Source organism: Zalophus californianus, chromosome 10, assembly GCF_009762305.2.
Source record: "Zalophus californianus isolate mZalCal1 chromosome 10, mZalCal1.pri.v2, whole genome shotgun sequence".
In the NCBI taxonomy this organism is placed as follows: domain Eukaryota; kingdom Metazoa; phylum Chordata; class Mammalia; order Carnivora; family Otariidae; genus Zalophus; species Zalophus californianus.
In genome coordinates, this window is record NC_045604.1 from 36,459,633 (window position 1) to 36,476,232 (window position 16,600).

At 45.5% G+C, this 16,600-nt stretch overlaps 1 protein-coding gene across 11 annotated transcripts in view; it reads left to right on the forward strand.

Moving 5' to 3' along the window:
- The window catches only part of HHAT (hedgehog acyltransferase), a 347,597-nt gene that overhangs the window by 198,577 nt on the left and 132,420 nt on the right, over positions 1–16,600 (forward strand). For 10 of the 11 annotated variants that reach the window (XR_003523359.2, XR_003523361.2, XM_027613624.2 and 7 more), the window contains one exon: positions 378–413. The exons of the other annotated variant lie outside the window; for it this stretch is intronic. Coding sequence is in view for 8 of the 10 variants with exons in the window: in XM_027613624.2 (XP_027469425.2) it covers positions 378–413 (36 nt within the window). In the remaining 2 variants the exon portion in view is untranslated. The remainder of the gene's footprint in view (positions 1–377; positions 414–16,600) is intronic. 11 annotated transcript variants of the gene reach the window in all.

Consider the following 16,600-nt stretch of genomic DNA (forward strand, 5'->3'; position numbering starts at 1 on the left):
AGTGGTGAAATCTACTTTTATGGCCTTTTTTTTTTTTCTAGAGAGAGCGCATAGTCTTGCTGAGACACTTTTGCTTTCATAGAGCAGTGGTTCTGCGTCAGAATCGCCTGGAGGGCTTGTCAGATCTAATTGCTGGGCCCCGCCCCCAGAATTTGTGCATCAGTATGCTGAGCTGTAGGGCCTGAGAGTTTGCATTTCCAGCAAATTCCCAGGTAATGCTGCTGTGGCCACTCCAGGGGTCATACTTTGAGAACCACTGTTAGAGAGTGATTGATTGATTTACCATGCTCTGAATGTAAATTTCATATTTTTGGTCAAGTCCACCATTGCTGTACATTTCTTTTACTGACATACTTGTCTGTGTCTTCTTTGGACAGGTATTTTGATGTTGGACTGCATGATTTCTTAATCAGGTAAGCCCATAATTTTTATCCTAGCTGTCATTGAATAGCATGTCTGTAATGGAAGACTGGGATGAAAATAAAATCCTTTTTAAATATCTTGACAAATAATGGCAATTGTATACTTGTCTAAAAACCCACCGCTAACACTATGGTTTTTTGGGCCTCTAAGAATTGCCCATGAAATTATCCTTTTTTGAACGATCAGAGGAACTTCTGTTTAACGGGGTTTATATCTGAAGTGATTGTTTCCCAAAAGCTTGGACAAACTTACTCCAAGTGCTGGGCTCATGGAAAGACAAATAGAAAAGTGAAGAGTGCCAGCTTGCATACATACATTAAATAACCCACTTTTTTTTTTTTATTATGTTAGTCACCATCCAGTACATCATTAGTTTTTGATGTGGTGATCCATGATTCATTGTTTGCGTATAACACCCAGTGCTCCATGCAGTACGTGCCCTCCTTAATACCCATCGCCAGGCTCACGCATCCCTCCGCCCCCTCCCCTCTAAAACCCTCAGTTTGTTTCTCGGAGTCCATAGTCTCTCATGGTTCATCTCTCCCTCTGATTCCGCCCCTTCATTTTTCGCTTCCTTCTCCTAATGTCCTCCACGCTATTCCTTATGGTCCACAAAGAAGTGAAACCATATGATAATTGACTTTCTCTTCTTGATTTATTTCACTTAGCATAATCCTTTCCAGTTCCATCCATGTTGATGCAAATGGTGGGTATTCATCTTTCTGATGGCTGAGTAATATTCCATTGAATATATGGACCACATCTTCTTTATTCATTCACCTTTGAAGGGCATCTTGGCTCTTTCCACTATTGTGGACATTGCTGCTAATGAACATTGGGGTGCATATGGCCCTTCTTTTCACTACATCTGTGTCTTTGGGGTAAATACCCAGGAGTGCAATTGCTGGGTCCTAGGGTAGCTCTATTTTTAATTTTTGAGGAACCTCCACACTGTTTTCCAAAGTGGCTGTACCAACTTGCATTCCCACCAACAGTGTAAGAGGGTTCCCCTTTCTTCACAACCTCCAACATTTGGTGTTTCTTGCCTTGTCCATTTTTGCCATTCTAACTGGTGTAAGGTGGCATCTCAGTGTGGTTTTGATTTGAATTTCCCTGATGGCTAATGATGATGAACATCTTTTCATGTGTCTGTTAGCCATTTGTATGTCTTCTTTGGAGAAGTGTGTGTTCATGTCTTCTGCCCATTTTTTGACTTGATTATTTGTTTTTTGGGGGTTGAGTTTGAGAAGTTCTTTATAGATTTTGGATATCAGCCCTTTGTCTGTAAGTGTCATTTGCAAAAATCTTCTCCCATTCTGTGGGTTGCCTCTTTGTTTTGTTGACTGTTTCCTTTGCTGTGTAGAAGCTTTATATCTTGATTAAGTCCCAAAAGTTCGTTTTTGCTTTTGTTTCCCTTGCCTTTGGGAACATGTCTTGAAAGAGGTTGCTGTGGCCGATGTCAAAGAAGTTACTGCCTGTGTTCTCCTCTGGGATTTTGATGGATTCCTGTGTCACATTGAGGTCTTTCATCCATTTTGAGTTTATCTTTCTGTATGGTCTAAGAGTATGGTCGAGTTTCATTCTTCTATATATAGCTGTCCATTTATTGAAGAGACTGTCTTTTTTCCATTGCATATTTTTTCCTGCTTTGTCGAAAATTATTTGACCATAGGGTTGAGGGTCCATATCTGGGCTCTCTATTCTATTCCATTGGTCTATGTGTCTATTAAATAACCCACTTAACCAATTTTCTCTCCACTGAATTTAAGCTTTTAAAGTTGAATCTACTGGTTGTGTTATAGTCCTGCAGCTCCAACCTTGTTCATAATTGGAAGAGATTACAGATGGCACTTTATATCCTAGTTCATTGGTGATTTTTACCAGAGTTGGCTTATGGGGCATATTAATTCCAAATAGCTATTAAATCAAACAGAGGTTAAATGGAAATATACCAGAATATTAACAGAGTTGGTAAAAATTTGCATGATATTTTTTCTATCAACTTTGCTGTATTTTCTAGATTTGTTTTTGTATTGAGCATATATTATTTTCTAATAACGGTGAAGAATGATCATTAAAAAAAAAACCTCTTGTCAAAAATATATGTGAGAAGCAATAATGGTTGCTGAAGGACTGTAAGTTAGTGATTACAAGGGAACTAGAGATTATATAGAGTGATTTGCTTTCTGCAAATATGAGACTTTAAATGCTAATTCTTTTTTTTTTTTTTTAAAGATTTTATTTATTTATTTGAGAGAGAGAGAATGAGAGCCAGAGAGCACGAGAGGGAAGAGGGTCAGAGGGAGAAGCAGACTCCCTGCCAAGCAGGGAACCCGATGTGGGACTCGATCCCGGGACTCCAGGATCATGACCTGAGCCGAAGGCAGTCGCTTAACCAACTGAGCCACCCAGGCGCCCTAAATGCTAATTCTGAGTCTGCTGATAAACAACCTGTAAATCCCATGTGATTTCTGGATAGGTGGTATAGTAGTTTGGCTCTCCACAATGCATGACTATCTTTCTGTGGGCAAGATGCTGTCTGAGGGGAAATGTACATCACTGGCATCACCTTTATCCTAAACGTACAGCATTTACGCTGTGCTGCATCACATACCATGGTGTTCCAAGAAAGGCCATACGTACCTTGACATTTCTCCAGGGCCTCATCCAAGGCTGTGCACTGAAATCTTTTTGGCTTACCCTAGATCCAAGGAATATGGATTTTCCTGGCTTTCTCCAGGATATCACACATAGATGGTGGTGTGTTAACCACTACCCTTGACACATTAAGGGTAAATGCATTTTAGCAGGAGGGATAAAAGACCAGCGTTCACCGAAAAGGCGGACGTGAGAATGCCATATGTAAACTGACGAGAGAAAGCTGGGAGGGTATACTTGAGTGGGTGGTTTGGATTTTTGAGTTAATGTCTTTGGTACTTTGTACTGCTGCCATGCCATGGTTCCTACAAGTGCTTGTGACAGATGCAAGTCTGTACTTGCTTCTGTTCTCTAGTAACTTTCTGGAGGGTGGGGAACATGTCTTAATCGCCTTTCCATGATTAAATTGTATAGAATCAACCTTCAGCGAATATTTGTGGCTGGAGTGAATGAACAAAATGAGGCAGAAAGGACAAGGAGCTCTTCAGTCATTTATTCAACAAATAGTGATTAAGCCTATCGTGTGCCACTTATTTGGATATTCTGGGAATACCACAGGCATTTGATTTAAGGCTTTCCCTGAGCTTATCACTGGCCAGGCTTGTGGTGTGAGGGACCTGAAGTGGGGAGGAGGGATGGTCTGCCTCTGGGACCCCTCCTCCCTTTCCTTCTTCTGGGCTCCAACCAAATCTCCTATGTTGGGTGGGGAGGAAGGAAAGGGGGCGGCTAAGTGCCTCTAATATAACTGGTGCTGGGATCCCCTTGTTCTGGCAGGAAGCCCTTTTGGATGGGTACTGGTGACATGTTCTAACTGGTCACCTTCGTCAGTGTTCTGTGAAGCAAGCAGAACTGGGGGTTAAGGCTTCTTTCTGTCCTGACATCTCTCTGCAGTTGTCCTTTCGTTTGGTCTGGTAGGGGCAGAGCAAATCAGCATGTTTGTTGTTGTATCCAGTTGGGGAATGAAGGGTCAGTCTCTCCTTTTTGTGGGCATGCCTAGTCTCTGTGACAAAGTCTCTTCATTCCCTTCCCCCCCTCCTGCCCCCACACGACAGCACTTTTACCTAAACCAAGACTCTGACGCGAAGACTCTGAGTCCCTTCTTCTACCCTCCTCCCAGTTTGGGAGTTGGGGGATGGAGATGTGGGGGGAGGTGGTTGTAGGGAGCAGTCAGTTCTCCCATCTCTTCGGGGTGGGGGTATTGCCCCTTTATTTGCAGCTCCCTTTAGAAAATGGGTCCTTTCTGGGGTGCCTGGGTGGCTCAGTCAGTTAAGCGTCTGCCTTCGGCTCAGGTCATAATCCCAGGGTCCTGGGCTCGAGTCCTGCATCGGGCTCCCTGCTCCACGGGGAACCTGCTTCTCCCTCTCCCTCTGCCCGCCGCTCCCCCTGCTTGTGCTCCCTTTCCCTCTCTCCCTTTCTGACAAATAAATACATAAAAATTTTTAAAAAAAGAAAAAAAAAGGGGTCCTTTCTGCTCCCGGTTTGGGAGGTTTAGCCCGATGGGGACGGAGCACTGTTTCTCATGGGCACCTTAGTGAGAACTGTTGCCCCGGCACTATGGTCCCCCAAAGCCAGGTTGAAGCGGGTAGGGGCGCCATGTGAGGGGTGGATGACAGAATGGCAGCAACTGTTTCAAGAAGTTAAGCTGGGAAGGGAAGGAAGGAAAGGCCAGGCAGCTGGTGGAGAGGGTGGTTTGAGTGGGGATTTTTTTTTTTCTTTTTAATTGGAGAAACACTTGTAGTTAGCCACAGAAGGTGTGAAGTGCCCTTTTGACTTAGAGAAAGTGGTCTCAGTTGGGTGGAGAGAAGCAGAGTGTGATTGCCCAGCTGCCCGGGGAGCGGGGAAGCAAAACAAAGGTGATGGTGGTGTGTTTGTCGCGCCCGAGAACGCTGACATTTTCCTGGGACTTTGTCACTGGAGAGAACCTAAAGGGTCAGAAGAGGGAGGCAGTGCTGCTTGAATCCTTCCCACCCTGTGTTGGTCAAGAGAAGAAAATAGATTCCCTTTGTAAAAGAGGAGGTGTTGGAGAAATTGGCATTGATTTTTTTTTTTTTTTAATTAACTACATTTATTGGCTCCAACAAGCTCTTCACATGTCCTCTGGGTCGTCAGGCTGCATTGAATACTTAGCATTTGGCATGAGAAACTGCAGCATGCCTGCAATTAATCAGCTGCATCTTTGACGTTGATGGAAGTAATGTCGACTTCTCTGGAAAGACATAAATTTCCACAAAGCCAAGAGCCCTATCTGTACTCCCAGCCTAGGCAACTGCAAAGAGGGGCATGCTTCCTTTTAAGTTGTTGGGGGATTTCACTGAGCTGTGGGGGCAGGAAGGGGCTGTCAAGTTTGATGAAAGGTGAGCATTTTTGGTATTGGTGTTTTATGATGACAGTGGGAAAATTGAGGGACCTCAATCCTTCCAAATCTCACAGAAATCAAAGAAAAGACTTTCAGGAAACAGTAATCACAAATCACTTAAGAATAGCCTCAGAAGAAGACTCTTGGTTGGGGTCCTACAAAGGAAAAAGGGAAAAAGTGTCCACAATCTGGGAAGAGAGATTATGGAAGAAAATAGCTCTGTTTCATTTTAAAGGCTAGGGTAGCGTGTTTAAGTTTAGCTTAGTTTAGTTTTGGCAAGAAAGTCGAAATGATTAGTGATGCCTGGTTTGAGTCTTGCTGACCAAGGCATTTTTCATTTTACCCAGAGGTGTAGCCAGCCCACCCCTCTTATGGAGGCACACGGTAACTGCTCTGTACCTGCCCATCCGCCCTTCTCTGAGCTCCTCATGTTGGAATAGTTTTAAGTGATACAGGTTGTCGGCATGACTTAAAAGAAAACCTTTAGCCATCCCTCTTCTATGTTGTCTGAAAGATTAAATTTGTTTTCCTTTTACAATTTTTGCATTGCCCTTATGCTTATACATTTAAAAATCAGAAAAATAGTACCTGTATTTCCATCGTCTTTTCTATGTTATTTATACTTAGCTATATAATCCATTTCAAATAAGGATTTTTTTTCTAAATAGCAAAATAAGTTTTCTTTACTATTATTTTCCATTTTTATTCTAAAGACCAGGCGTGAATGCATTGGAGCCACTAGTCTTGTCCTAAGGATGGTGTCTCGATGTCCTGTCAGGACTAGCAGAAATGCAGAGGGTGGGGGCCTGCCACTGATATTTCTTAGGCAAATAGAAAAGGCCACTGAGCCTCTGGCATGGCCCGAAAGCCATCTGAGAAGATCACCAGAGTTGATCATGGTTGTTAGAAGAGAAATTCCTTTCTCTAAGTAAACAGATGCTGCGTATAGAATGGTGTTCAATATAGTGTAGATTCAATCCTATGGCAATGCTAATGTTTACATAAAACAGCGTTTGCCCTTTTGAAGCCTTTTGATCTGGTGAGAGAGAAGGGAGAATGGTAGAACTGTCCCCTTCCTGCAATGCTTTTGTTCTGGAGGTTGATCCTGAGATTCCACCGAGGTCTGGAAGGTCTTTGAATTGCCAGAGGGCAGCAGATTACAGTCCGCTTCTCTTCACTGAATTCTGAAATGAGCAAAGCTGTTTTTGTCTTTCCCTTGGTGACACCCTTTACCCGACCCATTCATGAAACTAGCCTGAGAGCAGAAGAGAAGGGTTGTTTGGGCTAAAAAATGTTGGTGTTTTGAGCTCCATGAATCACAGGGTAGTTTTTAACCTCCTTTATTTTGAGTAGCACAAAGTCTACCAGCACATTTGCTGGAGTTAATTGTAGCATTCGTGGTGTTGACAAAGAAGTCTGCTCACCATCATTTGAAATATGTCTTGGATTCTGTGATGTGTGAAATGTTCTAGTCTGCCTCGCATCTTTAAGAAGGCAAGTAGTCAAATGAAAGATTAATTTAGGCTAAAGGACTCCTCCTAAGAAAAAGGAAGGGAGCCGGGGATAAGCCTCCCTCTTTCCTTTGTCTCCTTAGGGTAGTTGATACCTGGTTAGGCTCTGAGCTGCTCTGGACGCAGAGAGGTTAAGGACAGGAGGGTGGGCATTTGGTCCTGGGAGTAAGAAGCAGATGGAAATAGGGAGATAATTAGCATCTGTATTCAGTCTAGTGATTTAGAAACATATAAATATATATATACACATATATACATATTTTATAGATAAATATAAAAGAAAGATAAAACTATTATGTATATATTTCTAAACAAACACACACACACACGCACGCACGCACGCATGCACGCATGATAACTCAGAGGCAGAATACCTAATTTGTTACATAGGATTTTGGATTTTTAATTTTGCAAATGTAATGTGGAAGTCAACTTGTTTGTCCAAGGAGATAATTTTTAGTAGTGGTATGAAAAGCAAATGCACTGATGAAAAACGGCTCCCACCTGAGGGGAGACTAAACTCTGTGTCTTCGCAGTCCTCATGAGGCCCTGCCCATCGTCTCTGAGTGGCACCCGGAGGGAGAAGTGGCTCCTGGGGGCCACTGAGTTGCTCTGTGGCCACCTGCTCTTCTCTGAGGCCACTGCAGTAGCACAGCATTCTTTTTTAAACCTTCCTTTCATTCCACTTGCAGTGTATGAAGACCGGTGGCTGATGAGCTCTGTGGTGCTCTTGGCATAAAGTGTTTTAAATAAAAAGTGAAGAACATGTGAGTGAGGGAAGCCAGATTCCAAAGCAGGTCCCACAGAGACAGTTAATAAAAATGCATGCAGGGCTCTGAAGAGAAGCTATCCTGCTTCCACGGGGCTCTCCCCCCGCCCCGTTCCACGGGGCTGTCCTCCCCGCTTCCATGGGGCTCCCCTCTCCCCTTCCACTGGGCTCTCCCCCACTTCCACGGGGCTGTCGCCCCCTTCCACGGGGCTCTCCCCCCCTTCTACGGGGCTGTCCTCCCTCCCACAGGGCTGTCCTCCCCCCTTTCACAGGGATGTCCCCCCACCCCTTCCACGAGGCTGTCCCCTCTTCTGTGGTGCTGCCCTACTTCCATCATTGTTCCTGTGCCCAGTTTCCAAATGCTGTTGAGTCTGCCTCCTCAGCATCTTTCACATCACCCTTTCCTTCCTGTTTCTGGAGAAAGTTATGCCCTTCTTTCTGTAACCTGGGCCTCTTACCTCCTAGAGCTGTAGCAAGGTGTGATGGTGTATGCCAGTAGCTCAGCTCTGTGCCTGGACACCGTGGGGACTCAGTGAGGGCCAGTTTGTCCCTTCGCCTCCCGCGCCTTACCTCTGGAATCTGAGTAGCAGGGTTTGAGTCCTGGCCTCTGTCCTTCCACCTGTGGTACTTGAGGTAGCTCGGGACCCTTTCTGAGCCCTCCATGACTCATCTGTAAGGTGACTATGTCCCTGCTGCTGTCACTCCCTCCTCAGAATGAGTCAGTGCTTCTCTTGCCTTCTGTCAAAGCCAGGCTAGACCCTCATGTTCTGGGCCCACCACAGTTGGTCTTCAGGCTGCCTTTCCACCTCGTCTCACCGTATTCCTCTTTGTGCCACTGCCGAATGGGAACAAACGCGGCTTTCTGTCCCTCCCCAAGTCTCCTGGCTTCTTTCCTCAGCTCATGTGTTCCCTGCGCTGGAATTGTACCCCCTTCCTCCACACCCACCTCCTGGCCCCCTCCAGTCCAGCTTGGTGCTGCTGCCTCCAAGCAGCCTTCCTCTTTCTCCCTCCATAACACTGCTTCCCAAGCTTCCCGCACCACGGGAGTCTGCCAGGATGTTTTAGATGCGTGTGAGCCAGGAATCCATGTCATTACCACTCAGCCCAGGTAGCCGCTATGCTCAGGGAAGTTTGGAGCCCATAGCTTTAGACAGAGTTCTTTTAGTGCATGTCCTACATTCCTCCTCAACAGTGAGCTCTTGGAGGGCAGGGTCTGGGTCATGTGTGTATTCCCCATAATAGCCCAGAGTGTCTAATGTACAGAGGGTCCTTTGAGAGGCCCAAACTTGTCGTTATAAAATAAAGAAGTCCTGGGGCTGTAAGGCACAGCACAGTGACAAAAGCTAATGACACCGTGTTGCAGATTTGAAAGTTGCGGAGAGCGTAGATCCTAAAAGGTCTCATCACACACACAAACATTTGTAACCACATGAGGTGATGGTTGTTAACTAGACTTACTGTGGTGATCATTTTGCAACATACACGTAGATCAGATCTTTTATGTTGTATACTTGAAATTTAATATAATGTTTGTTAAAAGATACACTGAGGCCTATGAAAAGTTTGAAGAGTTTATTTGAGCAAAAATCGAGCCAGCTAGGACAGTATGCAATCTAGCCAGAGAGAAAGGAGCCCTGAGGAGCTATACAAAGTGAAAGACTTGCATGGGTGGCAGGAATGGGGACAAGGAAGCTAAACTTGGATTAAAATGGGTTGGTTTTTGCAGGATCACTTTGCTTGTCTTGCTTTAGGCGATGGCAGGGGTCTGTGTGGGCACATTATCTAACTTGCACTGATCAGATGATTCCTGATTGACTGGTTTAAGAATCCATTTCTGGAAGAGCAGAAACTGCCGTTAAATCTCCATTTGGTGAAGTCTCGATGTGGGGCTTAGCATTAGCGACTCCATTTTGGGCCTCTTGTCTTGTTTTTAATATGTTAAATGACAGTTCTATCTCAATTTTTAAAAAGGTAATGCTTTTCCCATTAAAAAAAAAAAGAATAAAGCAACAGATTGAGAAAGTTCCTTGCCTTCATGATCCGGCTGAAACCAGTGTCCCCAGTCTGAGTAACCCAGGGACACAGAGCGTAGGTAGGAGGGCTGCCTGAGCATTTGGCACCATTAATTTTTTTATGTTTGAATAAATTGTGACTCTCAAACACGTAACGGGACTTAGTAACCATGTCCTTATCTTTTCATGTAACCTGTTTCTACCACCAGTTAAGTGCCTAAAGCACTCTTCCAGGAGCTGGGAGAGAAGCAGTGAGAAGGTAGACAATGGCCTGCCCCCACTTGGCTTGCACTGCAGTGGGTGGAGACAGAGACAAGCAAACAAGTGGGCACGGGGACTCCCATGAGGTGACGGAGGGGCAAGGGCTGAGAGCCACTTGTACCAGCATGGGTAAGGTAGGAAGAGCCTCTGTGAGGCAGCTGGGGACACTGAGCGGAGATGTGAATAAGGAGAAGGAGGCGGCCAGAGCAAGGTCTGGGCTAGGCTGTTTCTCGGCAGAGGGAAGGGCAAGCTCCAAGGCCCTGAGAGGACAAGGAGCTACATGGGGAACAGAAGGAAGGAAGCCAGAGGGACTGCAGGATCATGGAGCAAGGAGTCCAAGGAGGCCGGGAGGCAGAGGCCACAGCCGGACCATGAGGAGGCTGGGGTTCCCTTTTAAATGTCGTCAGAAAGGAGGGGAATAACATGATTTGATTTATATTTTTCAAAACTCACTGTGACAGGCTTAGCTGGGAAGTTAGGAAATTGGGATTTTTGAACCTCGGCCGTCACCATGCTGCGCCATCACAAGCTGGAGCTCGGTGACCCAGGCCCGTCCTTGCTCCTCAGGGACGATTCTCTGACCACCAGCTGCTGTAAAAGCTGCTCTGTTGAGTAACAATAACAGCCCTAAACCATCCTTTAGTTTCCCTCTGTTAATGTTTGCTTGGTGTACTGTAAAAGGTGCAGTTGTGCACGTGGCCTATAATGTGGAGGCAATAAAACTATGGTGGAACATGGCAGTAGGCTCTCTCTAGAAGCATGGGCAGCTGGAGAGAGTGGGTCTGGCGTCAGGAACTTCACTCAGGATGGAGGTCTGCAGCCTTCTCCTGGGGACGAGAGTCATCGTCTTGTCTTGGGAGTGCCCTGCTAGCCCGGCCTCTTGCTCCTTCCTTGGTACTTTATCATAGGCCCTCAGTGCTCCTGTCTTGCTGCTGCTGCCCTTGGACATCAGCCACTGTTAGGACGGGAGGCCGCCTACCTCCCCAGCGCTGGCTGCCCCTCTGGGGCAGCCTGGAGCAGAACCCCATCCGGTTTGCTCATGAAAACTGTTGCATGATGCGTTGGTGTATTCTCTGCTTTGTTGTAAAAAACTGGGCCCCCTTTCCCATCATCCCCCATCACGGTCCCTTTCCAAGACAGTTTTTCTTATTTATTCTCCAGACAGAACCCCTTGGAGTGGTTTATAGTCCTTTCCTTTCCTTTGGAATGGCCTTGACAACTCTGTTCCACATTATAGTAATTTTCGGTTCTTAGGAGATTTCTCAGATCTGGTCTTGCTTCTATCTTACTGCTACCACTTCTGAGGAAAGAGTTTTTAGAATTATTCATCTTCATGGCTGTGCTATAATAGGCTTGTTAATTAGAAAACCCAGATTTAAAAAAAAAGAAAAAAACTAAAAGAAAGCCTTCATGTTCTGAGAGTTGAAATGCATAATTCACTTCCTACCATACATAGCTTCTATCAATACAGATGTTCCAGTAAATAAATGTATCTTAAAAAAAAAATGAAAAGGAGCCACTGGTGAACTAATTGAGAAAATTTGCAATGTAGAGACATTATTTTAAGTGTAAAAAGCTCTGAGTCAGGGATGCTGCTGAGCAAGACAGGCTGGTCTAAAATTAGTACAGATGGGTTATTTACTTGACAGGACATTTGTTAAGTAATGATGGTGGTAGTGCCTTTTTTTTGGAATTCTTTTTGTGATTTCTGGGATCATTCTGCCCTGTGGGGCTTCCACACCGTGTGGAAGGCAGAAACTTGCTTTCCTTCATTGTGGCAAGGGTTTCAGATTCCACCTCCCCTCTAGTTAGACTCTGACGAGAACAGGTGTGTGCAGGTAGGACCTGGAATGCCTTCTGCTGAGCCTGGCAGCAGTGACATCCAGCTCTGAGAGGCAGAGGTCTGAGCTTGGCGCCCCATACCCGGCTCTGGTGATTGGGAGTCACTCCCCTGAGCCAAGTGGTGGGCATAGTAGGGTCCCCGTCACGTTAGGGGGTAGTGTGATTTGTCAGCAGTTCCTGACTGCATCCGTCCATGCCTGGCTTTGAGACCCTCTCCCAGAGACTGTGCAAACTGCCAGTCCTTCTCTAATCAATCCCTTTCATATTCAGACGAATTAGAGGGGTTTGTTATTTGCAGCTACAACACCTGGTAGAGTTCCTTATCGAGTGGTGTTTGGGATGTGTGGCATGGTGGGGGCGGGCAGTGGCGGGGGTACTTTGCCCACAAGCTACTGCAGTTCCGCACACAGTGGAGTTAACACTGCAGTGGTTTCTGCATCAGGACAGAATGGTGTGTGGAAGGGCCAGCACACCGGGTCGGATACGGAAGACCACAGCCATCATCTGCCTCACTGCTGACTTGCTGCATTGGCTTCATGCAAGTGTCTTCTCCTGTTTGGACCTCAGTTTCCTTATTTGTGAAATGAGGGAATTACACCCGATAAACTCCAAGGTCCCTTCCAATCTCAACAGACTTTGATAAGCAGCTTTGGTGTGTTTAATATTAGAGGGTCACTTCGGTCATCCAGATCTGTACTTTCTACTATGGTAGCTACTCCACATTATTTATTATGAATAAGATATAAATTGATTAAAAGTCAACAGAATTACAAAGTTCAGTTCCTTAGTTGCATGAGCCACATTTTAAGGGCTCTGTAGCCACTTGTAGCTACAGGCTATCATAGTGGACAGTGCAGAGCAGAGATAGAACATTTCCATCATCACAGAACATTTTCTTGCCTAACACTGGTCTAGATGATGATGCCATTTGTCTACTTCCCTTGTAGAAACGCTGGGTGTTCTGTTGTATTTCTGCCCGCCTACTTGAATGATCAACATCCACATTATTAGCATTCAGCTTGCCTCAAATGGGACTCCTTATTTACCTCCCCCCACCATGATGCAACCCTACTCTTCCCCGCGCCTACCGCCCCCCCCACCACTGCCCCATCTTAGAGGGTGCTGCTCTACCCACACCAACCCAGGGTAAAAGCCTTGGGGTCATTCTGGAAATGTCCTTCTTCCTCACGCCCTACATCCATTTTCATTCCTAAATTCCGTTAGTTCCTCCTATAAATATTAACTGCACATGTCCTCTTTCTCTCATTCCTACTCTGTATGCCATAACTGAGGCCCCCCTCATCTTTCACTTGCCTTCTATTGTGAACCTCACCTTTATTTTCTTCCTCCTTCCAGTCCATCACCTCAGGCCACCCCTAAGGGTACTGAATCAAAATAGCCCAGAAACAAAAGGCAGTTTTAATCAGCCCTGTCCTCTCTCAATCATCTGTTCAAGGGCTTTTCTAGACCAACAGCCCCATGTGCAGGTTCCTTAAACTTCCTTCTGTTCCCTGAGCAAGACTCACTCGTTCATTTTCTTCTTTTTGTGCATGCTGTTTCCGGTTCCTTCTTTCTACGTAGGCCCTCTTAGCACCTGGTTCAGAGGACACCTCTTTTGCAAAGCTCTGCTGACTCCCCTGAAAGAGCTAGATGCTCCCTCCTCCCCCCAACCAACACGCTCGGTCTTGTCGACCACAGTCAGTGGCTTGGGGCTCAGGCTTGGGCCATCTGGCTTTGAGAGCTGGTTGCATCACTGTTCACTCTAAGACCAATCAGGCAGCTCTGTACTTGACTTTTCTCACCTGTAAGTGGGTAGTAGAAGTAATACCTACTTCCTGGGCTTTTTCGGAGGATTAAATGACATAATATACATCAAATGCTTAAAAAAGTGCTCAGCACAGAGTGAACACTTAATAATTATTAGCTGTCATCATCATTATCGTCATACTTGCCACCCCTGTGGACCAGAACCATGAGTTTGGTTTCCTCTGCATTTTCCTTTGAGCACCTGGCAATGGATGGTGAGTCCATGGTTGGAGATGGTTACAGCCCAAACCCAAGTCAGCTCTGGCACTTACTAGTTATGTGACTTTATCAGCTAGTTATTAAATATTACTGCTTCAGTTTCCCCTCTGTGAAATGCTGCCTTAGGAAGACAGTCAGGTACTTCAAAAATGGGAGTTAAACTGAACAAATAAGGAAATGCCAAATGAGTGAGATCAGTCATTCTAAATGTATGGATCCATTCACTTCTTTATCGAACAGTTTTAGTATCTGCTGCCCCCTACTTAGTGCTTGGAACCCAGTAGTTAGCAAAGAGACATAGTTCCTACTCCTATGGAGCTTATGGTTCAGGAGACAAGAAGTATTTATCAGAGACCACGTGCGTGTCTCGTAAAGGAGAACAGCCAGTAGAGCCAAAAAGGACAAACACATGGTCCTACAAGTGCGTGTTGTGAGGCACCCGATCCAGACGTGGGGTGGAAGCCAGCCATGGGGAAGGTTCCCCCAGGAGGCAGTGCTTGGGGTCGAGGGTGGAGGGGAAAGCATATGCAGAGCTCTGAGGTGGAGAAGCAGCGTGTATTCCGTGAGGAAGAACAGAAAGAAGGTCCTTGTGGTTGGGGCACAGAGTGAGGCTGGGAAGTTATCCTGGGCCAGGCTGTGCTAGGCCTTCCATGCTATTCGGGCCAACCAGGCCTAGATTCTCAGCAGTAGCTTGGGAATGAGCGCCTGAGCAGTTGGCTGGGAAAGTGTAGCTATAGTTAAAACTGACATATGCATGTGTATCCTAGCATGTTCAAAGTCCTCACTTGGGTGATGGAATCGACATACTGAAGAGAAGAAACTTTCAATAGAAAATATGCAGTATAGCCTATTTACTAGAGTAGAAGGATCTGTTGTGAGGAATATTATCACCAGTGTTCATAATACCAACATTTGCAATGATGTACACTTTTGTATTAATTAGAGCAGATTCATTTGCATCCAGATGCTTTTATCCAAATGAGAAGTGACAGTCTACTCAGTGAGCTGGGGATCGGGTATACCCTGCAGTCTGTAGGAATAAGGAGTTGCTGGTTTACTGGAGATTTACTTCTCCATCATTTGTTTTGGAGGATTGTCAAAATCCCAGTGTGCTCATGGGAATGTTACTCCTTCAAACATTACTTATTAAGAAGTGCAGCCTTGGAACCCTGGGGTTGGCTTCAAATATTGGTCAACATTTAAGGTCAAGTTCTGTTGTGGTGAGGATACATGCTGTGAAGCTGATGTGGGTCAGACAAAACACTAAAGTGAGCAGGCTGGGAGGAATGGGGGCAACTTGCTCTGGGCCAGGAGCTTAGTAGGGCACCAGCCTCGTACCAGGAGGTTGGTATATGCTAAGAGTTATGTAAGACTTGCTTCTCAAGTGTCACGGGCATTTTCTCCATACTCTGGCTATTCTGTACCTTTCAAGCCCCCTCTGGCTTTTGGAGCATTTCTGGCCTTCTGAAATCGACCTCCTGAAAGTACAAGTCAGAAGTCACTTTCTGGGTCTCCCTTACATCTAGGGTCAGAATGTATCCCAGGCCCTGCCACTCCGATGCAGCAGAGAGGCAACTTTGATTCACAAGAGAGAACAAGACCCCACCAAAGTGTTTCTGGTGAGGGTGGTAGAGAGATGTGCAGCTTCTAGATGCTGCTAGACTGGGTTCCCACCCACCGCCGACAGTGGCATCCACAGAGCCGTCTGCTGGACCAGTCGTCTCCTTGCCTGGCATGATTCACTGGCCACCCAGATGCTCTGTGACCTAATGTCCTTGAAGAAATTCCTTTTCTGCTTAAATTGGCTAGAGTGGATTCTGTTGATTGCAACTAAAAACTCTGTCATACTATGCAGATGAGCGAGGTCAAGGCAGCAAGTAGCCCTGTTCTCACAGCAACTCAGTGCTGAGGAGGGACCTCAGAAATCACAAGGTCATTGGATAAAGTTTCATTCTTTTGGTTGTGGTATCAATTCAGGTGTTTCGCTAAAATGTGAGGTCAAGAAACTTGAAAAACCTCAGGTTATATAAAATTGCACACACAAAAAAACAACAAGATTTATGGAAAAATAGAGTTGGCTAGATCACTTGAAACCTATGTAACACTGTCCAGGGCACTAAGAAAAACAATAACAGTCCTAATAAAAAATATCAGCACAACTGGGAAGTCACCCTGAATTCCTAGGAAATAAATATTCTGGTAAGGATCTAGTAAATATGGTAAATATGCTACCTTTCTGGTAGAAGGGGCTATAAGATGCTACCTTTCTGGTATAAGGGGCCCTGACCCCTGAGTTTTGGAAACAAGGGCAGAGGGAGGTGGGGGGAAGGCACTTGTAGGATTTATACAACTTGAGCCATGACTGAGCTGGGTGTTTTGTGTTGTGTTGTTCTTTTACACAGGGTCTTAGAGAACTGTGTCCTCAGTGCTTCTAAGAGCATGTGGCCCAACTAGGCGAATGGGAGAAAGGGGCGGGATGAGCGGGTATCTGGTGCAGCAATGTAGTCTGCTCTGTTAGTGAATTTTGTGTTTGGATGCTTTTACTTGGGGGCTAAGAAAAAATGCATATAAACTGACATAATTTCTGTTTTATATGGACATTGTTCTCCTATTTACCAATTCCATCGGAACTATGATAAAGAAGCGTGTGTTATTATAGACCAGACTGTATTTGGATTTAAAGTGTTCTGTAAACCTGAAAAGGTGGAGGACCCTTGGCTTGTTGGTAAAGGGACTGTGGTAA